Source organism: Neolamprologus multifasciatus, chromosome 1 (genome assembly GCF_963576455.1).
Source record: "Neolamprologus multifasciatus chromosome 1, fNeoMul1.2, whole genome shotgun sequence".
Classification (NCBI taxonomy): Eukaryota; Metazoa; Chordata; class Actinopteri; order Cichliformes; family Cichlidae; genus Neolamprologus; species Neolamprologus multifasciatus.
Window position 1 is genome coordinate 31,742,266 of NC_140439.1, and position 25,343 is coordinate 31,767,608.

Here is a 25,343-nt window from a genome sequence, read left to right on the forward strand (position 1 = left end):
CCTGTTGAGAAAGAAAAAAGAAAACAAGCAGAAGAAAATGAGAGTAATAGAATAAACAACATCACAATGATATATGGGAATATGACAGTAAATACTAAATATTAAACATTATTGTGCAGCACGTAAGATCGACAGCACAGTGTGCTTTGAGGTAGGAGCCAAAAAGGGTGTAGTTTGTGTGTGTGATCACCCGTGTGTACACCTGTGAGCATGGACGCATTTGGGTTTTTTTTTTTAAAAGGTTCCTTCATGTAATGATCTGCTAGAGGGTGTGGGGGAGCCACTGCCCCGTCCTCCAGGGCATGAAGCAGGTATGGAGGAGATCAAAACTCCAGACATCCAGAGGCCCCCAGAACACAAGAGACCAAGGAAGACCAACAGAGGGGCAGCCGTGCCACTGTCCCAGAAAGAGCTGAGAGAGTCCCAGATGAGGGGTCACCCAGCAGCCACGGAGCAGAAGCCAGGGGGGGTTGCAGTGACGTGCCCGTGAGCTCCGCCGGCAGCCAGCTGTGCCTGAGTGACCGAGCCCCAGGCTGAGAGGCCGATAAGCAGCCGCCAAGGAGTGGCAATCTTAGTTGAATAAGCAACTGGTCAATTTCAACCTGGAACAGCTTCATGTGTAAAACCAACTTTGACTATTTTGGTAATTTCCTTAACTCCTGTAACCCACACAATATAGACTTGGGATTTGTAACTACAGGGCAACAGGCATTAATGTCAGAATCATTTGTTGTAACTTTTGGTGATATTTGGTGAAAATTTAAAAGGTAATGACATATCCAGCAGCATTATCTGCACTTTATTTTCAGAGTATTTGTAGAACTAAACTAATACATGGTAAAAATTTTATTTGGAGTCACACATGGCTCTGGCTCTAATGCTGCTGGTTTACATTCTGGAGCCCTTTAGCTCAACAAAGCTCACAAATCACTTAACTCGAGATTGACAAACAACATTTTTTTTCAATGAAAAAAAGAAATAACACATGAAAATGCTAAAAGACAGTTTATTAGCAGACACTCATCAGCCAGAAATAACCTCCTGAAAAATATCTTCCTGAAATACACCATTTGATTGGCAGTGTAAAATAAGGCAAAGGGCTTAAGATAATCTTTTTTTTTTTTTTTTTTTACAGATTTGCACCAACAATAAACTGTTATACATTCACTTGTTACTGTAGTTATGCTTTTGATCTGTCCGTATACCCACAAAACCAAGAAATCTTCTTTAGAAGGGGGGCAGGGACTGACAGAGTATTTACAAAAGTAATACTCATCATAATGCATTAGCTGTTTTGGCCAAAGATTGGCTACACCTACATAGATTTTGACCAGAACCTAAACAAAGGTTAGATTTTGGCATTGCAAAAGCCAACACTACACTGACAAAAGTTCATACAGTTACCATCACCAAAATGATTAAAGGTCTTAAAAAAGTATTATAGTGTATAGATCTGAATAATATGATTTCCCTCTTTTCTCTAGGCAAATACAACTTTTGTTACCATAAAATAAATTTCCAGTGAGCTGCAAAGGACATAACAGAGCTTAATAGTGACTACTATTTTATTGGAGATTACCCATAGGTTGTTCAGAGAATCAAATAAATCAAATCCATCTTTGCCACCATTAAAATGACTTTTTCTTTAATCAAGGTGTTTATTTTGGTGTGTTATACACCATTTGTAACCACTTCTGATTGTGGCATGTTTACCATTTCACAGCTTAAAGATGAAACAGTAAACCAAGTTGATTTTAACTAAATGTAAATTTTTTGAATACTTGTCTGGGTTTTACGTTACGTTAAACTCAACATTTATTATATTTAATCTTTCCGTGTTTTTCTTTTTTTTTAAAACTCAGATTAACCTCACAACTTTTTGTTCCACTGGTCTTGTGTTTAACATGTCTGAATGTCTAAAACATTTTTAAATATCTGATTGCTTAGGACCTAAAAACTGCTTTTTTCTTGGGTTTTTCTTTTGCAGTTTTAACTAGTGCACATTATATATGTAGTCTGACCTGCATCATGTTGCATATTAAAAAGAAAGAAAGAAAAGAACAACATGACTTGCCAGTTGGGTTTTGTGTTGGGAATAGTAGTTTAGCCATGTTGCACAAAGGATACGATAGCTGCAGCTTTCTTGTGTATATATTTTTATGAAAAGATGTGCAGTGGTGTTAAAAACATCTAAACAGGTAGTTCAGTACTACACATATAAACACACAGCACGGGTATGCTATGGGTAAAAATGTCCTCAGCTTGGATGGCTAACTAGGTGGAATGCAGCTCGTTTGTACAGGGTCTATTATCCCATTGAGCATCAAAATGAATCTGGGATAACTAATCAAAGAGCTAATTTCCAAAATTGTACATATCCATTTATATTAAACAAAATCTTACCCTAACTCCAAAGCACCAAAGAAGATCAATTCATCACTCAAACATAGCTATTTGCACTTTTTAAATGCTGCATCAATAGTTTGCAGTCATTTCAAATTTTTTTGAGACGTGTTGGTTTTCAGCTGGTGGATATTTTGTTTTGGAAAGAAACTCTTCAGTTACACAACACTCTACACTGATATTACTGAGAGAACAACAAATGACATCAAAAAGGAAATAACCATCACCAAGAAGAACTGAATATATATATCTATATATATATATTTATATTTTAGAAATACATAGAAAAATATATATTCATCTGAATGCCCATTATACAATTTTACACAGTAGAGTCAGAAAAAAGCCTATATGTTGGTATTGAATAGCTATGATATATACAGAGGGGATGGGTTGCTTTATAATATTATGAGGTGGTTAAAGTGGCAGATAAAGAAGTTTGTGCAAACTTGTTATCTGTTTCTTGCTGGAAAGTCCAAATTGTACATTACTGAAAAATGTCATATGTAATATGAAAAAAGTGTTTATCTGTTTTTAGCCTGTATTTTTCTTTTTTTTAAATTTCCAATACCATCGACTGGTAAATCAGCAACACTAATAGATATTGAGAGATATTCATAGCAACACTTTATACCCTGCTTTTAGACACCCTATTGATGGAGGACCTACAGCACATGTATGTGTTAAGCAAAAGCACAAAATGACAAAGTTAGAAGTATAAAATGCTACAATAGGCGCACACAGCTTCCAAGTGGGCAGCACTTGACACATTTAAAGATTTATAGTATTTGTAGTGTTTCATTTAGTTATATTTAGTAAAGCCATTCACATCAAATATCTGTATTAGTATGCACTGATACATAGAGGTATATTGATGCCTAACTTGCCCTAGGTCAAACAGTAAATGCAAACATTTTAAATCATGAAAGGGTTTGACTGTGAACAATTTAAGAATACCAAGGACTCAAGCTACTACATTTATGAATATTGTTGTAAGTAAGATAAGGTATGTGGTTGAAATCTATGGTAAACTTGGTGCTTAAACCATAAACAAACATTTACAAATGCTATTTGACCTAGAGTAAGGCATATTTTTAAAGCCTGTTCAACAATAATAAATCTTTTTAGAAGCTTAATGTTTACAGTTTTAAATTTCTACCTCACCATCTGCTAGTAGTGAATAAACACTTCGCATTTTAGGACAATTTAGAGTATTTAATACAACAGCACACAAACTGTCTACAAATCCATATAATCTGCTAAAAAATGTAATTAAAGTGTTTTTGAGTGAAATTTGGTCTCTCTGATCTCTCTGCTAAGGCGCAAAGACCTATTTGAGCATGTGAGTAAAGACTGGTATGGTAAAATTACAGTTATGGTAAAAATGTAGTGGAATGTGACTGTGAAAATGTGACGCGAAGCAGTCACGTAATTCTCAAGTCAGTATAAATCTTTAAAAGGCTTAGAATAGTTAAACATCAGATAATCCATGTAGTAGAAGTCATATACTCGCTGTCTCTCCAAAGCGCTAACCTGTGAAAAGTAATTTTCCGTGATCTGCATAGAGGTCCGCTTGTCACTTGGGTTCCTGTCTTTAAAACTGGGCAGTGTGAGGTTAGGTGGTGCCCCAGACAATCGCAAGAGAAAGTTAGACTCTTCTTCCATGTTCTCAAACTTGCCGATAAAGTCGTAATCTATGAGGCAAGGGTTGCACAGCTGATTTGCCTGCTCCCAGTGGATGTCCATTCCTACGGGCCGGTGGACATCCAGCAGGTATTGGACAAATTCTTTAAATGTGACCCCATTTCCTGTCTTCAGGGCTGCTTTTGATGGGTTCACCCTGTATTTGGAAATGATGGGTTTCCCAAACAGGGAGTGGTAGTAGTTGTTGGGATTTTCAAACTTGTCCCGGTAAGCTGACACCATTCTCTCCAAGGGCTCACGGACAAATATGACTTTGGTGTAGGTTTGCAGACGGTGCATGATTCCCTGTTGGTCAAAGCTATCAAGCTTCTTGAGATGCTGCCCGTAGTGGACTGTGTCATGCTTAATACTCTGAGTGTTGGAGGCCTTACCCGCCAGCACCATCAGGGTTCTCTTCCAGTTGGAGCATCCTGCCTTGGGGACCTGGCAGTATAGCAACTTGTACTTGTCCTCCACAAAGATGCTTTTCACATGATGACGTGTGATGGTCTTTGAAATGCTGCTTTTGTACTTAGCACAGATTTCCTTCATCAGTTGCTGGCGTGCTTCTAGGATACCGGAGAGCTTTTGCCAGCTCTCTGGAGAAAAAAAGCCCGATGTAATGGAAGAGGAAATTGAAGATGAGGATGAGACTGAGGATGAGGAAGATGAGGAAATGGTATTTTTGGTGTGTCGAATTGGGGGACTTGTTTTCAGCAGTTTGCGTTGTCTTTTCGTGACATGAAGGGAACCTATGTCCTGCTCCTGAGACCCAGGGGAGGCTGTTTTTCTGCTCTTCTCAAAATGTGGGAACTGCATTGGAGGGATCGCGCTGGACAGGATGTTTTCTGTAACTTGGAGGTCCTGGAAACTATCAGATTTGCCTCTCTCGCGGTCCCGAGTGGAAAGTGTCTGTAAAACAATGACAAAACAGGTTAGAGTTGATAGCTGCAGACCTCTTTAGACTAAACAAACAAGGACAGTTTCAGGTGGCTATGCAAAGAAGAACCATTAATCTAAATATTTTTTTATTAATATGGTATATATTATAACTTCAATGTCAGAAATGTACCCCAGATTTTTTATTCTTCAACTAGCCACTTGATGGTGCTGTTTCACTACAGCTTAAAGGTCTAACTTTGGTACACACAAATGTCACACACTGCCCAATGCCATCTATGACCTATCAATAAACTGAGCTGTAATGCCATATAAATGTCTTATAAACACTTAATGAGGAATCCAAATTAGAATCATCTACTGCCTGATTACTATCAGATGATGCCCAAGGCCATCACGCATTCTGACATTTTATTTCAATTAAATGCTGTAATGGCATCATAAAGCCAATGGACTGGATGTATAATTTTAATTTTACAACAGACAAGGTGATGAGACCACCATGAATCTTGGTTCATCCCTCTCCAGACGTAAATGGTCATATTCGTTCATCTGGAGGGAGGAAAGGATGGGGGGGAAGGTCCTTGTGTGTTTAAGGTGAGTGCAAGGCAGATATTGGAACACATTCTTCAGGGTTTACACCGGTGTGAGTCTCTCTCTGGTGCTGATGATCACAGCAGAGAGACAGAGAGAGCAAACAGGGGTCAGCTGAAAGAACATAGTAGGAACTACCTGACCATTGTAGTTCATAGTATGAAAACAGTTTTGTACATTTTCTAAGCTACAGATCTATATTTAAAGTGGATCCTTACATGTTTTGTTCATCAAAGAGTGAAGCCCTAGACCACGTATTGTTTTGAATGTCCATATGCGTACAATGTAATATTCATAGCAGGTTGTCATTAAAAATAGATGATGCATCTTTATTTATTTTTTATGATATAATTTATTTTATCTATGATCCAAACTGAAAAAGTGATGATTTTGGCTAATTATCTAAGTGTCTGCACTTCCTTTTTCATTCCCAGCCATTTCATGTTGCTGAAATTTATGGAAAAACGTTAAATCTTGATGATCAGTCTTGCTCTTTTATCTTAACTTTCCCTTTTGTGTATTTTGTTTTAGCAATTTAATTGGTTGATAATGTCTTTTTTCTTTTTTAAAAACTTTATCATTACTTGATTAAAACTGGCTTTTAAGTGATATATTCTTTTTTTTTTAGCACTTCACCATCTCTTTTGCTAATTTTAAGTGAACTCTATTCTTTTTGTTATGTATGTTTATTCCTGATATTATTTGTGCTAATGATGAAAAATATAGCACATTAAAGCCTCAGCTCAAATCCTCATTGCCTTTTATAATGATGTTTAAAACATTTAGAACACATTTTGTTGTTTACTCAAACTTTTCAAAGGTTTTAATTCTGCTTTATTTGTTCAGATGAGAAAAATTCCATTTACTTTAATTCTAACTTGTTTTTGTGCAAGTTACTGGCTAATAAAAACAAGAGTTGAAGTCAAAATATGAAGTGATGTGGAATCACAGGGAGGGATAATCATAAGTTATAATTTCTGTAGTTAATAAAATTCAAAAACCCTTATAATAAAAAGAAATGAATGAATATGACTGTTTTTCCTTGTTAATGACCTAAAACACAGCCACATATTTATTTATATATTACATTACATCTACATAATCTACATTATGACTAATAATATACAAATAATTGTATTGGTCCTGCCCATATTGATTGCATCAATTAAAAATTCACAAAATAGATGGGGAAAATGCATGTGAACAAATGTGGAGGTGTAGGTTACAGTAACCTTAAGCTTATAAAAGGTATGTATGTAAAAGGGTGTGCTAACTGCCCCTTCTCCTCTGTGCCCAGAGGTAACAAACAAAATTTTCTTGTGTGAACACAAAATGGCAATAACCTTCTTATGAGTTTGCAAGATGCATCTGCAGTTTTTAGGCAGAGTCAGGAAAACCATTATGTATTTGTTTTAACTGCTTGTTAATGCAAATACCCAAGCAGACAAACACTGGGAAACAACTCCCTGCATGTTGGCATGACAAAGACAAAGTGCTGGATTTTAAATCTAGCAACAGAATTGGGAAGAAGATTTAGGAGACTTTGAACATGGAATGATTATTGGACCCAGTCAGACTGGTTGGAGTATTTTAGAAACAACTGATCTGCTGGGATTTTCCCACATAACCATCTCTAGGGTTTAGAGAGAATGATCTGAAAAAGAGAAAATCTCCAGTGAGCAGCAGTTCTCTGAGAGAAAATGCTTTGTTGAAGTCACAGGTCAAAGGAGAAAGACGAGACTGCTTCAAGCTGATAGGAAGGCAGTAGTAATTCAAATAACTACCTATTACATCCAATGTATTCAGAGGAGTGTATCTGAACACACATTTATCCTTGAATTAAATGTGCTACAACAGCAGCAGAAGACTACACTGGGCTCACCAAAATTTGACAATAGAAGATTGGAAAAACATTGCCTGCTTTAATGAGTCTCGGTTTCTACTGTGACATTCAGATGGCAGGATAGGAATTTGGCATAAACAACGTAAAAGCATGGATCCAGCCTGCCTCTTAATAATGGTTCAGGCTAGAGTTGGTGGTATAATGGTGTGGGGTATTTTCGCAGCATGTTTTGGCCCTATTAGTACCAACTGAACATTGCTTAAATGCCGCAGCCTGAATGTTGTCTCTAACCATATCTGTCCCTTTATGACCACAGTGCACCCATCTTCTGATGGCTGCTTCCAGACAGGATAACCCATCATGATACAAAATCAAATCATCTCAAACTGGTTTTTTGACCATGACAGTGAGCTTACTGTACTTAAATGGCCTCCACAGTCACCAGATCTTAACCCCTGGGATATGGTGGAAGAGGAGGTGAAGCCAACAAATCTGCAGCAACTGTGTGATGTCATGCCAGTATGGACTAAAATCTCTGAGGAATGTTTCCAACACTGTGTTGAATCTATGCTATGAAGTATTAGGGGAGTTCTGAAGGCCAAAGGCGTACCAATTAACATCTGTGTTCATGTCTCTAAAATACATATATCACTGAATAGACAGAGTTGATAGTAGGATAGCATAGAGGAAGCTGCTGAGCTCCAACAGAAACCATCTCCTCTCATCTAAAGATTGAAAAGAAAAACCTTTACCCTTGACGCCTCTGCTGGGAAAATGTTTTGAGGACTTATGAAACAGCTGAATTATTTGGGAACGCTAGGCAGCACTGTGTCCGAACCTTTGGAAGCATCATTCCAAAGGTGATGCACAGTTAAGAGAGCATTACATTATGTTTTTCTGCCTCTGGGCCTGGGCATTTTGGCATCGTCACAGCGAAAATGAACTCCCACACTTAAAACAATATATTAAAGGATACTGCCATGATGCCAGGCGATGCAAGCGTAAGCGTAAAATGAACCCAAACATTAAAGTAAATCTACTGAATAACTTCAAACAGAGCAACCAACAGAAAGAAAATCCACCTTTTGGAGTGGCCCCATCAGGGACCTTAATCCAACTGAGAAGCTGTGGAATCAAAAGAAAACAGTTCATGCCAAAAAAAATATGGCTGAATAGAAGTAGTTATTTAAGGAAAAATGGCTTCTGAACAATATGCAGGTCTGATCTTGCAGTTATAGAACGGACCTCCTGTTTGATGACTCAAAACAGGATTTGTCCAGGTATTAAATCAAAGGGTTCAATTATTGTTATTATTATTATTTTTAAATATTGTGAATATTTAATGTTAAATAATAGAAATCATATTTGTATGTTACTATATAAGCTTAAGCTCATGTGGATGTATTTGTGACTTAGACAAAGAACACAATGTATACTTTTTACTCCTGAAAAACACTGAAAATAGTAAAACAAAAAGAATAAATGCAAGAAAAAAAAATTTGCTGTGGGAGAACAGAGGAAAAAAACACTCCAGGTGCGATAATACCCCGAGGAAACTGGCCTGGTGCAACTGGGATCGTTTACTCACTAAACTCAGCTTCAGTCTGACTGGCTGAATGCACAGTGTGAGGTCAGCCTTTCTACACAGATGCTATCAGACACGCTGAGAGGTACAAGGCTGACAATCACTTTTTTTTTGCAATAGATAACAGGTGGGAGCAACCTGTGTGTATGTGTTTTGGGAGAAATGGAGTAAACACATACCTCTCTGGACTGCCGTGGAGTACTTCCAAGCTTCACGCCTGGAGAGAGAAGAGAAAAAAGACAAGAAAATCAGTGCTTAGGCAAATAACATGTATTTTTGTCCTCATAGAAGAAGCTGGGAACCTCAAATACACCTCAGACAACCTCCAATAATTCAGTACTTCTGTTCAGTTAGCACATCTTCTTTCATCCCGAGCAAACTAACACTGCTTTACTGGTGCAAAGAGGTAGGATAGGTAATATTATCTGAGTAATGAGTTGCCACCAAGCATGAATAGCTGGTAAATGAGCTGTGCTCCCTGTGATAAGCCCTTTTCAGTGAAATGTGGGAAAAAAAAACCCCTAAACAAATAAAACTGAACTTTAACTAAAAATGAGAGACCCAAAAAAATAACAAAGCAAAGTAACAAAAAGTTTTTAAAAAAGAGGCCAATTACAAACCAAGAGAGAGAATGACACACAAACTGAAAGATACATGTTGTTGAAATTTTAGAAATCAACAGGAGAGTGATGGAGACATATAGACTGGTTATGTGGCAGCCTTGGTGACAGGTGGGATGTGTATTGGCAGATGTGCAGCAGCAGGACAGACGATGTGCTTAGTTGTCTGTCTCCGGCTGGACATCTCTTTTTCCTTAGGTACCCCACCCCTCACCTCACTCCCTTTCCCACCCCTCCCATCTGATATGTAATCAGGCTGACAGCTCCGAATGGGGCTGCATGGCTGCTGATGGGGTGAGCGAAGACACCTCTGCCTGAGTGGCTTGTCACTTCCAATATGAGGATGGAAGTGATAGGAACCTGCATAGGGGGTGGGGGGCTGAAGATGCAGGCCACAACCTTTCCTAAGTGATGAGATGTGCAGAGCCCTATCTCACACATCTCACACTTAAACACGCCTCAGTGGGGATAGAATAAAACATGTTGCCTAGATGCAGTGTTGTTTTAGATTAGTATGCGCTACGGAGCTCTCTGTTGCTGTCTGGCTCTGTGTGTTGAATCTTTGTCTTCATTCTTCTGAATGAGACACTGGAGGAAAAGGCTAAGGAGGAAAAAGAAGAGTGGCAGACTAGGGAAGCGGCATGTGACATTTCCTGATCGTGTTTGGGTGCTGCCAAAACATTTGATCACTTAACACTAAAAAGAGCAGGATGGGCATCTTGAATTTCACTTTATATTGAAACGCGAACATACAAATATTTATCGTAACACACGCAAATATTATTGTCAGGCAGACACATCCTAGCACAAAAATAGCAACGGTGTTTGAGAGTCTGTTGTTCTAAAGTGAGCCCCTGGTAGCACCGAGCATCTTGTCAAGACACATGCGTGGTTATCGATCTTGAAAACCCCATCAAGGGAGTAATTGAAATCTCCAAAGGTTTCATTGGTTTCTTCTAGGAGGTGTTTTGTCTGGCTGTTGATACATATTTGTCCAAGCGTGTGATACGATGACTATATCACCTTCCTGCCTCGTGCTGCACACTCAGTCTGAGAGAAAATGTTAAACCTCTCATTGTATCATTTTAGTGAATCGTTAACAGAACTGTGAGGCGATAAGAAAAGGTATGGGAAATTCTTATGATACATAATTGTGACACTAATAACATTTTTAATATTGCTCCCTTATTTATATAATTTGTTCTGCAAAGGCAAAGGCTGGAGAAACAGGAAAAAAGAAGTGAAACAAGGCATTTAAGCCTAATGCCTTGAAATGAGCATGAAGGATAATTTGTTGTCATGTTCAGCACTTGTGAGTTGTTAAAATTGATTTGAAAATGACTCTGACATGGCTTGATTTGATTAAAATGCTGTCGCAAAGAGGGTTTGAATTTCAGTGCTGAAAATGCAATTCTCTCAAGTTGTGAGTCAAAATTACATTTCAAGAGGCAAAACATTTTTCCATGACAGCGTATAACAGAAACAAGTAATATGACATTGTAAACAGGATTTCAGGAGGCTTTGTAAACATCATTTATCTTTGTAGTACGTATTTGGTTGTGGCTAGTAGTTGCTGTTTGATCGCAATTTCACACTCAGTAAATTCTACTCAGTATAACTAAGCTATTGATTTCAACTCCTGTGCAGTGAAACAGTAATGATTGATAATTGTGATACATTTACCCTTTCAGATTCACATATAGATATAAAAGCTACAGTTGATGTCCATCCTTTTTTATCTCCCAGAAGTTATATTAATAATCTGATAAAGTCAGAGGTCAAAACTGTATCCAGATTTGTTAATGTACACTGCATCATTCACAAAAGGGACTTGCTACAGCAGTACCACATGTAGGTACCACATGCCGCCTCCCTAGTCAACCAATAAAGTTAAGGTTGTTTTTACACCTAGATATTAAATGTCACTTTCTGGTAGTTCTCCTTTTGAAGCTCTAAAGGTTTCCAGTAAGCAAGTCTACATGCAAGATATGGCATTTATAACAGAGATCAAAAGAAGTCATGTGTTAAGCTTTGCTTTGATTTTCAGGTATCTGACTGTAATTTTCTTTTATGATAGAGAACTATTTAATAGCACAATCTCCTTTTGAGTCTTGTCCTCTGTTGCCCTCTAAAATAACCTTGAGCTGCCACCACTTTCTCACAGACATAGCCATGAATATTCATGCAGACAACCCAGCATTACTGCAAGGATCCACATAAGCAAAGGCCACATCATTAGCAGATCCATTATCATCCTTTCCTCTCACATATCCTTACGCAACTCTCTAACAGAGACATACATCAAAGATTATCTTTTTCCCTGTCACTGCCACCGAGGAGGAGCAAAGGACAAAAACAATGCGAAATAATGAGCTTGTTAAGTGAAGGATTGTGGCCCTATGTTCTGGAAGAACTTGTTAAATGCCTGTTTTTAACTAGTGAAGGGCCAGGAGGGTGCTAAAAGCCAGACAAGGCGTGTCCTTCTCCAGCCTACAATTCAGACTAGTGATGCTGCGCCACTATAAACCTTTCATTAGTCATTCAGCACACTAAGGCACTGTGACCCCAACCAGCTGCACTCCTCTCTCTCTCTCCCAACAAACCACCCACACCTGCACTCTGCACACACGCTCCTCCTCCACTTGACTCTGTGTGGGAATACAAGGCTCTGGTATGCTGGAAAAACGCTTGAGAATGGTGGTATTAGGCTTTGAGCTCTGGTCCATTGATGTTTTAACTTGTTGTGGTAAGAGATAAAACGATGTTTTAAAATCCTCCAGGACTGGGCCAGAGAGAGCAGCTGCTTGGGGGGAGGAGGAGGTGATGGGTGAGCAATCAGTGAAGCGAGATTAAAGATGTGCTTGCAGAGACTCTCTAAAGACCAAACACAGACCATCTAGAATTTGTGTGCCTTGTCATATGAAGATTAGCTTGTGAGAGGAAGCCACACAAAGCACAGGTTTGGCGAAAAATGAATCAGTAACAGATTTTTTCTAATCCAACCATTGACAACATACTGTAAATGAAGAAAACACACACACACACACACACACCTACACACACACACACACACACACACACACACACACACACACACACACTAGACAAATGATTTCCTCTAGTTTAGTGATATAAACCACATTCTCTTTTAATGACAACATCTAAAAACTCTTCAGTATGAGTCCTACAGGAGGACATGATTACACAGCCTGTCTGAAAAACTGATTTGAAACTATATTATCATGCCTTTATATAGAAATCAAGGAAATGTGGTGGACAATGACACATCAGTGATATAAAGATCCCAGAAAACTAAACAAGAAGCAAAGGGTATGTTTGTGTGGGAAGCACACTACTAATGTTGACAACTGGTCTGAAGCTTTGACATGTCTGTCTTAAAAATAAAATAAAAATACATAAATAAATACAAATAAAACCAACAAAAAACATGTCATTTCACCTCATAAAACAAATAAAACAAAGGAAGTGCCAGAGCATCATCTTCTGTTGGACTCAACAATAGCCAGTCTCCTAGGCTTTTATTGTAGCTGTTTTTATTTGTTCTTTATATGTGTTTGTAGTTTTCATTACTGTGAAAATATGACGAGCTGGTGATTTCAGTTTACCTGATTGAGCATTGCGTGGGTAGCATGGTAACAGCATTTTAAACTCCCTTTCCCCCAATTTTAACCTTTGAAATATAAAGCCAGTCAAAATGTGGAACATTGTCTCAACATGTAGGTCAAGGGACAGAGGATAAAAATGTTTTACAGTGCCAAATAAAGTGGGACACTATAAAAACAACATAGACTCACATATTGTACGTTATGGTCTGTGTCTTAACTGCTAAACTAAAAAGACTCCACATGAAAGCAGTAGGACTAAAACAATGAGGATAAATTCTCTGTTTCCAACAATTTTAAACAGTTTGTTTTTATAAAAAAACCCAAAAAGGAATCTTTAAGACTGACAGGACTGATGATTTGATTTATATCGTTATATAGAGAAATATTGACTGAAGTGAAAAATGATCATGATAAGATTTTTTCCCATAATGCCCAGTTCTGGGTCCAGGTCACAGAGGCAGCTGTCTAAACAGAAACACACAGACCTTTCTCTCCTCAGCTAACGGCTCTAAATCTTATACAAGCCAACAGAGATGACGCGCCGTGTCCCTGAAGCCACTATAGGCAGCTGAAGGTCAAATAGTGAGGGGACCCGCCTTCAACTGCTGAATGATCGACAAAGCTCCTCCTGCGGGTGGTGGGCCCACAGGAGGGTATACATAGACTTTACAATCATGAACACAAAACAATCGTGTTTAACATAATAAGGAAAGCCTTTGTGAAACAGATTTAATGGAGACAGTGCCACTGTTCTAGTGGTCTACCAATAATGGCACATAATATATGTGTAGTTGTCTAAAAGAATGTCTCAACAGATAAAAACAGAAGATGCCATTCTTTTGGATGAAAATATCTGTTATTATGTTATTATATCTTATTGTTTTTTTGTTTTTTTTTGCTGCAGTTTTGCAGGGTCGTATCTTCTTTTGTATTACATTATTTGGCACTTCACTTATTTTCTTTGTGTCCTAATTGTCCTATTTTAGCCTTTATTGTTTGTACTTTGTTTCCAGTGTAGGATAATTACAAGATTCAGGGTCTGTAATTTTTGCTTTGACCTTTCTCAGCTTTGCTGGAAGTCCTTCTCTTCAAAAGGTTATCGAAAGCTATGATTTGTTCAAGTTGCTTGATTGACACTTGTTGATATTACCGTGATGCTGATAATAATGCCATGATCTTTGGACTTCCTTGGCCATTTTAACTGCTCTTCAAAGGGCTCATACAAGGGTTTACAGAGTTAGTGGCATTCATAAATTACATGTTGTTAAACATGCCACATGAAGGCTTCCCTTCCGCAACTGACCGAAATCAAGGTCAGCTTCTTCGAGGCCTTTTATATCATCAGGAATGTGCTCTCTCAACTGAAATTCGAATGAAAATGATGGCACTCCCTCCAAGCCATGTTAAATCATTGTGCCATTCATGTACCATAAATAACACATGGTTTAGCTCATAATTGTCAGTGGCAGAATACAGACTCAGCATACAAAGTCTCAATCAACACTCAGTGAGATGAAACCCAAGCTCCACTATGACGTGAGGCTGCGGTGCTACGCTGACATCTTTGTGCTATTTTAATGGCACTTTCTGCTCTGAGACAGTGCGCCTGCACAGCTTGTGTACTTTTGCATTGATCATATTGCCCCAGCATGAGTTTATGACTGGGTTAAAAATGCCACTCTGGGAAATAGCAAGTTGTATTAAGAGTATATTTTTTGCTTCTAAATTCCAGATTTTATTGATTATTTGAAAGCTGGAACTAAAGGCTGTAATTTACTTTGTGCTATTAAAATTATTTTGAGGTGTCAACGGAGGAGCCTTTTTACTCTAAATTGATACACTGTTTAGCACTTTAGGAGTAAATCTGCTCATACAGATCCCAAATAATATCATAATGAATTTAATGATAAAGAGAAGCTGTCTCTGTGGGGCAGTGGTAATATATATAAATATGATATGCTTCAGTCTCCAGCTTCTTTTTCTGTACAATCTTCAGATTCTTTTCTCATGCTGTTAACTCAGGCACAGAACACAGCAGGAGGGGAAATAATGAACTAGGAAGATGGGAAGCTGCTGAACGGGGGTATCAAATATAGCACTGATTACCGTCATGACAATTCTTTTTGACAACAATATATTCTGAGAGTCGATCCTACTTAGGGTGCTTTCAAGGTTAGAAGATACAAAAGCTTCCTAGGGCAGATTTCCATGGAAACAGAGAGCCAGTGAGCTGTGTGTGGGGGTGTGGTGGGAGGTGGCTTGTTTTAATACCGTGTAGAGAAAAGGGCCTGGCAGCTTGCATGAGGAGGGATGTGTAAACAAATGCTACCTGTCAGCTGCACGCTCAGGGTTAAGTGAATTATCTGGGCTGAGACAAGCTGCAAACCCGCTTTAATTGGCACATATCTTATTTAGATGCTGCAGAGCTCTTGAACTATAGGCACAGTGCACACACTGCAGTACTCTCTTTATGAACTCCCTTGCCAATGGCAATAGGATGCCTATGGGATACAAACATAGTAAGGAGAGATGTTGTCAAGCTTTTTTTTTTTAGAATCCTGAAATTTCTTTAAAATTTTCATGAAGTCCTTCTTTGTGCCGTCCTGAAAGTAAACAGGAATGGTTAGATAAAGAATTCCTGTGATGATTATAACAAGACAACCTTTATACAGGACTTCACCATATCCTCTATATAAGATATTTGGACAATGAGAAAATGTGCAGTTTTTCCTCTGCAAATGACCAGAGTAGATTTTAACTGAAACAGGAAGAATATGATTGAAGTGTAGACTTTTAGCTTTCATTCAATTAGTTAAAAAAATTGCATTAACTGTTTGGAAATTACAGACATTGCAATACATAATTCCTCAACTTCAGAGGCTCAGAAGTATTTGTAAATGTAAGGATTCTTTACTATACTTGGTAGAAAATCATTTGCAGTCAATGACTGCTTAAAGTCTAGGACCAAAGGACATGTCCAAATGCTGAATTTTCTCACCTGAGATGCTCTGCCGGGTCTTTAGAGCTGTAACCTTCAGTTGCTGCTTGTTCGTGACATTCTCTGCCAAAACACAAGTTTTGTCTTCAATAACTGGCCATTGAAGAATATTCTATTTTGCTGTGTTGAAAAACTCTTGGGTTGCTTTTGCTGTTTGCTTTGGGTCGTTATCTTTCCCTGTAAAGGTCATTTAAATTAAATGGTTTACTGGCACTGACCTGACTTTTAAGAATAGCCCACAATTTTCAATAGTGTTAAGGTTTGGCGCTTGGAAAGGCCATTCCAGAACTCCAAAACCAGCTTTGATGTGTTTCGAGTCATTGTAATGTGTCAGCTGTCTAGCTGTTGAGTCTGACCATAAGATTTTCCTCCAGAAGGCATTTGGCTTGTCCATGTGGACAGCTGCAAATTTCAGTTAAGCTTGAGGGTCTCGACTTTGGAGCAGGGTTTGTTTTTCTTGGTTGGCACCCTCTCAGTCCACGGCAATGTAAATTTTATTTTATTTTTTTTTAGAAGAAAATACCCTCTTTCTCATATGAGACCTCAGTAAACACTGAAGTTACTTAGTTTTACATTCATTAGAACCTTAAAATGAGTTTAAGGCTTCATTATTTTCCCCCCACAACTTATTTAATACAGCATGAAGTTCTTCTTGCAAATTAAAGTCGACTGTAAAAGTCAAATTCTAAACTAAAATTCTACCATGTGGGGAGATGACTCCAACTGCGCACCTTCTGTTACAAATATTTAGAATATGCAGATGACACAGGGAGTCCTCATTAACTCTGTTGTGGCCTATCAGGAAATCAATTATGGGTTTTCTTTCCTTCCCGTACCTCATAGTCATGGAAACAAAGGAAATGCTGATCAGCTCCTCTTCTACAAACCCGTGTTCTATCATTCACATCACAAATTCACCTTAAAAAATGACCTCATTTACAGCAATCTGAAATAACCTCATTAACATCAACAAACCCTGCCAATATTGGGATTAAATCATCTGTAAACAAAGTAAATCCTGTATAGCATAAAGTCAGACATTGTGTAAAGTAAATGTATTTGCTTATTTGCTGAGGTTAGAATCACAAGCAGAAACAAATTCCTAAAATTTGACACACAATTAACCAAGACTTGCTCTTCCCACTCATATTTGTTGGGAATCTTGGGATATAACATCTTCTGCCCTTTGTGGAAAGCATGCACAATTTTCACTTCACTCTTCTACTCTGCCTCCTGCTTATAAAGGACAATCACATACAGAAGGACCTGCATCAGCAAAAGCTTTATTTCCCTTATCCCCACTTCACGTTACATTCAAATAAATAAATACACAGCAAACAAGATCTCCAAAACATTTTAGAACTTGCATATTCAGCTAGTTTGGGCACATCACTTAAACATGGGAGCAGATATTGTTTCTGTACACTGTTGGACCCTGGACAGCTCCTGGTGCTGAAACAGAGGCTTGCTTTCCCTGAGAGGAAACTTTACCTGAATAGGAAACTATTAGCTAAAATTGGAACTGGATATACAGACAGACAAACTGTGTTGCCCTCAGTTTTCATGATCCACCATATTTTTAATAAAAAATAGGCGACAGCTTCGACTGCTTGCTTCAAACAAATACAAAGTACTCAGACCATAATTGCGTACCCTTAGTGGCATATTTTTATTTTTACGAACTCATTTACAGCTTTGTGCACTAGCTCTTAGAGGGATTAGATCACACGCTTGATGACCCCTTTTAAGTTTTTCCACCCATATTTTTCATTTCTTCTAGATTAAAGTCAAAGCGTAATCCTTTTATCACGACCTGTTGGTACACTAGTGGCGTGCTGAGGTGCTGTGATCAGATGCTGCTATGTCTTCGTTAAGTCTCTGTGCTCCCCTGTTCACCTCTATTTGCGGTGAGATTGGGAACTGGAATTGGCCCTGTCACTGTTTACGCTGGCCTCTCATTTGAGTTAGCTTCACGTTCTCTTACACACCCCTTGTTTTGCTGTCAGAGCACTACTGATTACAGCTGGGACTGATGAGTCCAGACATGTGAGTAAAGCACAGGGACCTTGGCTGAATACTAAGTGAATATTTTGGAGGCTGCCTCAATATATTGGTAGATCAGCAACTTTGGCATTCGCCCTGCGCCTACAGTTTATGTCCATACATCATACCATCATGAAAAAAGATAAAAAATAAATAAATCCGGAACCAAGTGCAATCATTATAATCCTACTAAGATCTTGCCCTGATAATTTATGCCTTATTACACTAAATTACATTAAAACTTAAAAAAAATTGTAATAACAACAAATGCATTAAATGCAACTAAAACTAGAAATTAGATGATAATATTTTAATGCAGTGTTTGATTTGTATGCTGTAGTCAGACAAAGGATTCATGCAGAGAAAATCCAAAAATTACACAGCCACTCTGGCCAATATTATTTCTTTTCTAAAATAACTTTAGCTCTATTGAACTAGATTAGTTTCACTATGACACATAATTGTAACTATTTGGAAATAGTTACAATCTCAGAAAATCATGACCAGGGGCAAATTTTAGTTGCTAACATTTTTAGCATAGTTCAGCAGTGAACTGTTGGGACTTCACTTTTTAGTGATCTTGTAGTTGCGATTGTTTTGTCCAAGACAACCCGCGGGCTAAAGATTACATCACAACCTTGTAAGGCTGGTCAGCATGCAGTAATTTGAATGAAATCACAGGGTTGTAAGACCATTTCTTTCGAATTACATATTGTGCTGCTAACAATGACCTTTATCTCTCCCCACTACTTCAGAGAAACATGTAATTGGAGTTGGGAAGGCAGCTTAAGAGTCTGGACACTAAAGTGTAAACAGCTCAGATTGATTAGCTGTCATAAAAAAAACATGCATTATGAGGTGGGAATAGCAGGAGCGTCACCTGGGTTTATGCCTCCAGGAAACCTTATTTCTCCATCAGTCATTCTCAAACCATCCATTCTTAAAAGTGAGTCTACCAGCTCACCTTTGGGCTTCAGTCACTCCACAAATAAGAACATTCCAGGCCTTCACAGGCACTCCTGATTAGCTTCAAGCACTTTCTTGTTTTCCTGTTATTGGCTTCAGTTTTCCACTGCATCCCTTCCATTATTATTCTTTCCCCTGCAGATGCTGATCCTTTATTCTGCCCTCCCCTAAGTGTTTTATCTCCTCTCTTCCATAGACTCCCCTCCCTTCCTCTTTAGTGCATCACCTCTAGCTTCCAGACTCCAACCTATAATTTCCTCTTTCGCCTCTCTATGCCCTTTGTGCTGCACTCCAGCTACATTCGTGATAACCGGTAAAAAAGCAAAATAGCACCAAACAATAAACAGAACTACAGACCTACAACTTTTGTATAGCTAGAGCTACAACTGTTACAGCAGCAGATTTCTCACTTTGTTCAGTCCTGCACCGTTAATGAAAATAAAAGTTCCCTTCGTAAATGCATTTCTTCCACAGAGGCCTGTAGTCTCACAGTGCTATGTGTGGTTGGGGTCTGACAGACAGTGAAGTGTATGTGAACATCTGAGCAGAGCAGCACTTACTCAGCCCCTCACAGCTCTGTGCTAATGAGAGGTGTATATGTGTCTATGTGAATGCTGCAAAGGGCTGTCACATTGACTGACTGACACTCCTTTATGCCTGAAATAACTCTTACACACGTCAGGTGGATGTTGCCCCAAGGTCCCCGGAGCTGAGATGTCATTTAAGAAACGCAGCCTACATACTGCCGACTACCAACCCACTGCTGTGCCTATTTAGGAGAAAACAAAACAAGAACTAAAGCGGCACTGCTGGGGCAAATTCCAAGACTAGATAAGACCAAAAATTGCTGAAAATGTGGAGCTAATCTGTCATTGCTTATGCAATTTCTTTTTCTTTTTTTGTTTTTTAACACCAAAACACTGAAATGACTGAGACACTGCTTCAGGATGTTTTGCATGCCACACTTAGGTTTGTGCTCTGCAGTGCAGGGATCCAAACTAGCATTATGTTCACATCATCTGTCTAAGCCTCTGCTCTTTGCTCTGTACTGCCTACTGCACCAATAAGCAGAAGCAATACAAAAAATCTTCCTGTCATGAATCTGACACCTAGCAGCTGACTGTAAAACATTGCCGAGTAAACCACTATGGAGTATGAATTCAGTTTGCAAGCATTTTATATTTTATTTCTTTCTTTTGCTTTCCATGCAAAGCACCAGGCCAGGTATCCAAATATACAGTGTTACTCTGACAATCTGCTGAAAACCATAGCAAAACATCTTCGATCCAACAGTACACTCCTGGTCTCAGACTGAGTCTGTCTGATTACCTGGTTTCAGCATTTAAAATAGTCATTGAGCCCCAAGCCCTCCCTCGTTCTGCTATCTCAGACTCCTTTCTTCTCCCTGTCAGGGAAAATGCCAGAGAGGTGCAGTGAGAGCCGTGCTCCGCTCCCAGTGCTGGTAATTTGACAGCGAGCAGAGAGGGTGTAGAATAATTGGAATAGCATTTGCGTGTCAATGTGACACTGACGAAAAGAGCTCAACATTTAACGTCAGAGGAAAAACAGAAAGTCAGAGATTTCTGGAATAGATTTCACAAGTTGTCTAGAAGTAGTGGGTTAATCAGACAAACTAGACAACTGGCCTTTTGTCAGAGCTGTTTGTGTCTGATGCTCTGAGAGAACAGACTGGAGCAACAGCAAATGATGATTCTGGCCAAACAGTGGGTCTTGTGAACAACAAGCCAATTTTGGCCAGAGTTGGGAATTGGTGATGGTTTTAATTGGACTCAACTCAGTGGGACAGATGCATTGAGAGACGGTTGGATGATATGACTGGCAGCTTTCATGGAGTGATATTTTTCCGAGTGATGTGTCACATAAATTTCAGCAACAATGGTGCTTTCGTACAATTTAGACAATAGAGGCTGGCAAGTTGAAGAGACATATTAATTTTTCTGAGCCTGACTTTGTGTTCCACTTCCTGTAAGAAAGGTCTACATTAAAAGCTCATTGTGTAACTTATCATCAAGAGGAAGACAAAACTTTACGACAACAGGTTACAGCCCATAGGATGGTGCTGGCTTTCCAGTGAAGACAACTTTTTGTCCCTCTTGTCATACTGGCTGCTGCTGCCAGTCTTGGAACTGTGGGACAGCAGTGTAATGAGCAGGATTACCAAGGGAGACTGGCAGGAATAGTACGGTATCAAAGGAAATCCAGTCAGAGAGGGATATTCAGACAGCAGTCCCATTCTTTTATTCATTGCCTGTGTGCCCAGAATGACTCAGCTCACTCTCCTACTGTCAAACCCTGTCATTATCCATTAGTGTGTTTCTGTCTCACCAGGGACCGCCCACTGCTACCGCTGGCATGCACGAGAAGGTGAATTAATGTTTGTGTGTGCGTGCGTATACGTTATGATCAGGTGCACATATAGAGTATGGTGTGTAGTCGTTTGTGCTTGTTCACTCTGTGTACACACCTGAGGTTAGAGTTTGCCCTCGAGACTGCTGGTAGTGGGCAGGTTTTCTGCTACGATTGTTGTAACACCGAGACTTTGATAAGCGGTATCAAAGCCTTCATTAAGGCTATTCAGAGAGATGGAAAAGATAGATACCCTGCATGTGTGTGTGTTTATTTTTTTTTTCAATGCCATGCATAACTTCTATATTTAGCATTTCTGCCTTTACATGAAGGAAAGTGTTGTTAATTAGATCCTGACTAAGTGCTCTGACAAGTGGTGCAGCTGTCCCACCTTAGCTTTGTCTAAAAAAACCCCAAAACAATCAACCAAACTAAAAACTAAAGAAAACAAAGCAAAAAATTGAAAACAAATATAACAAAACAACTATTAAGTTATTACAACACAAAACAAGATTTTGTGTTGTTATAACTTAATAAATTTTTTGTCCATTTTAACTTATATTCTTAGAATGGAAGCTAATTTCTAGGTCCCATAGAATTTGTCCTCAGCAATCAAAGTTTTTCTATCTGTATGATGGACATCGTGTTACCTGTCTACCTCAGGAAGTTTGGTACAGTTCCTGCATCCATTTCTATATAACTAAGTATATGTATAATCTACCCTAATTGGCAAGGTGGAAATCTGTGCAAGCTCTATCACAACAACCTTTATTAAATTGCAGATGGTTCTTAAATTTCATAACATGTAGGTAAAGTATATCCAACTTTTATGTTGCCCTGTTTGCGACCCTCTGTAAGCCACTTTTTAAAACATGTTTGCAAGTTATTTAAATGTCCAGTGCCACTATTGGTGGGAGTGCTGAGGCATGCTGTATCATTGTATGTAATATACACAGAGGCAAATTTCTGCAAGGCCAGATTGCTGAAATTGTTCAGGTGCTGTACAATCGAAAAGTTCAGTAGCAGAAAAAAAATGCAATTTCGTTTCATCTTGCTGTACAGGAAAAAAACTGATTCATCGAGAAATGCACTCATGAGAATTGCAATTCTGTCAAGTTGCAATTTCATGTACTCATGTGAAACTTCAGTTTGTGTTGTGACTATGTGATGTAAGGGTGTGTGTGTGCATTTGTGTTTGTGTGTGTGTGTGTGTGTGTGTGTGAGAGATAAGAAGGCTAAGGAGGCTGGGCCTTAGGCGTTCCTCCTCTCCTCTCTGCTGTGTTCCCTAAGGAGGGCAGGCAACGGGCCAGAGCTGGCAGGCAGGTAGAGATCCAGATAAGACGGACAGAAAGAGAGAAGGGGATGTGTGCATCAGTGCGTGTGTGTGCACGTGTAAGCCAAGGTGGGAGGGCAAACCTATATCTTGTCAGAGAGAGAAAAAAAAGAGTAAAATCTGATGAGGGAAAGTCAGGAAGAAAGAAAAGTAATGGAGGACAAAAACCGACACACGCAAACACACACATACATGAAGGCACACACATAGAGAACTGAGACAGATATGATAGAAAAAAGCAAAAAAAAAGTCTTGACAGGTAACAGAAGATCAAGGAAAAGAGAGCGATGGAGTGAGGCTGAGATGTAAAAGAGAAAGGGACAGAGACAGAGTGATGGAGTCAAAGGGTGAGAGACAAAAGGGAAAGAAAGTGAAGAAAGAAACTAGGAGAGAAAGAGAGCATAACTGAAATGGAGCGAGGGAGTTTCATGTCAGTAGTGAATTCTTTCAGGCCTTCTGTATCCAGCTAAGCGGAAAGTCAACTTTTGCCATCTGTAACACACAACCTCAATGCAACACCAGTGATGGTGTGATCCCTTTTTTTTAGTGAAAAGTAGAGCTATATGAGTAAGTACATTTATTTTGATAACTCCAAATCTCTCATCTAATAGCTACTGGCTGATTACAGTCAGAAATAAAGTGGAGGGTATATTAAATTCTTGCACCCTGACTGTGAGGAGTGAACAATTACACGCCATCATTGGAAACTATGATACCTATACACTGAACCAACAGTTTTGGCATATTTCAAACTGGGCTGAATAAAAGAAGGAAACTCAATCCAACAAATAATGACGCTAATTACTTTACATTAAGTACAGTTAGTGAAGTGGTGAAATGCTTTGTACACACACACACACACACATACACACACACACACACACACACACACACACACACACACACACACACACACCTACACACACACACACACACACACACACACACACACACATACATCCACATGGATACATAGACATGCATTTAAATCTCTTGCCAGTTGTCTTACGTTTTATTATTAGTCAGCACCTCACATCATGTGTGTCATGTTTTTCCAAATCTCTAGTGCATATGTACTTCCAACCATATTAAGAGTGACAGAAAATAAGCTCAATATATTCATTTAGTCTTTATAAACTAGGAAAATTAAGAAAATTGTGTTATTCACAAATCTCACTCTAACTTCCAAAAGTTTCTTCAAATTTTATTTTCCTACATGATGTATCTTCAAAGGATAAATCATCAACCTATCAAACTACTTGCTGAGAGATTATAAATGAAGGAATTGTTTATTTATTTTCTATTTTTCCTGAAAATGACATTCACAGATGTGCATTTTTAAATACACTGTTTCTCTTGTTTTATTTTGTTTCTGTTATGTCCACTGACTTCTGTCGTTTTTGAAACAGAGCTGTCTGTCTCCAATGTGTTTCAGGTTTATTCTGTAACACCTCCAGATGCCTCATCACATACACCTGAACACCATCTGGTTGTCAGTGGAGCACACATCCAGCTTGAGAGTCCCTGCCATTTGGCCACTGAACTGCATGCTGAGTGGGTGCTGCTGCTGCGTTTTCTTTGGCATCGGGTAGAATTGTGTTTTTGCTGATAACCTGCCTGTTTAGTTAAACCTTTATTTTTTGTATTAGCTACATTTGGCCTTGGAGACCCACTATTGCCTTTGACATTATTTAGCTTATGCTTACTGATAATTACTGGACTGTAAATGAACGGTATTTTATTGCTACACTGAAAAAAAAAATGCAAATAGGGATTTTGGGAAAGGGTTTCGCTATTACATTGTTATTTCCCTTGGTACCTATTAAGAAAAGGTTGTAACAATATCATTCAGTATATTCTCAGTAAAAAACAAACACCCACACTTGTGTGTTATGAGCACCCACAGGAATGAGAACTGATTTAAATATTTACTTTAAGATGCAAGGCAAGTAATGTAACAAGAACTCAGTGTTCTAGTTCCTAAAGAAATTTCAGAGCAACTGCAGACAGCCAGCATTCAGTGCCACTGCTACATTGTAATTGTGTAGAATGAAAACCAAACAAAGTGCTTTCTCTCCAATAGTCAACAATGTATCCTTAGTTTCTTAATGTACAGAGCTCTGAGGAATGAAGGCAACCATCCAAAAATTCTGGTGTGAGTAGGAAGCTGATTTACTGAAAGTGGTGCATGCCATTATAAAATGTGGTACTCTTTGTCCCATAAAATGATTCAGTGCAGCTTTGCCATGTCATTTGTCACAGATTGTCCTTTGAAATGAAAGAGAGAAAAATAAGAGCTTCTGTTTTACAATTTAATCACACAAGGACAAAACTCACTTTTCTGCAATTGCAATCACTTGTCCATCTGTACATTTAAAGCAA

The 25,343-nt window shown here is 38.7% G+C and overlaps 1 protein-coding gene across 2 annotated transcripts in view; it reads right to left on the minus strand.

Annotated features, from left to right (window-relative positions):
- Nucleotides 1-990: 990 nt before the first annotated feature.
- The window catches only part of chst8 (carbohydrate (N-acetylgalactosamine 4-0) sulfotransferase 8), a 180,675-nt gene continuing 156,322 nt past the window's right edge, over nt 991-25,343 (minus strand). For both annotated transcript variants that reach the window (XM_085164335.1, XM_085164325.1), the window contains exons 3-4: nt 9,188-9,225; nt 991-4,998 (exon numbers count right to left, since the gene is read on the minus strand). In XM_085164335.1, the coding sequence (XP_085020461.1) occupies nt 3,844-4,998; nt 9,188-9,225 (1,193 nt within the window). In that variant the 3' untranslated portion in view covers nt 991-3,843. The remainder of the gene's footprint in view (nt 4,999-9,187; nt 9,226-25,343) is intronic.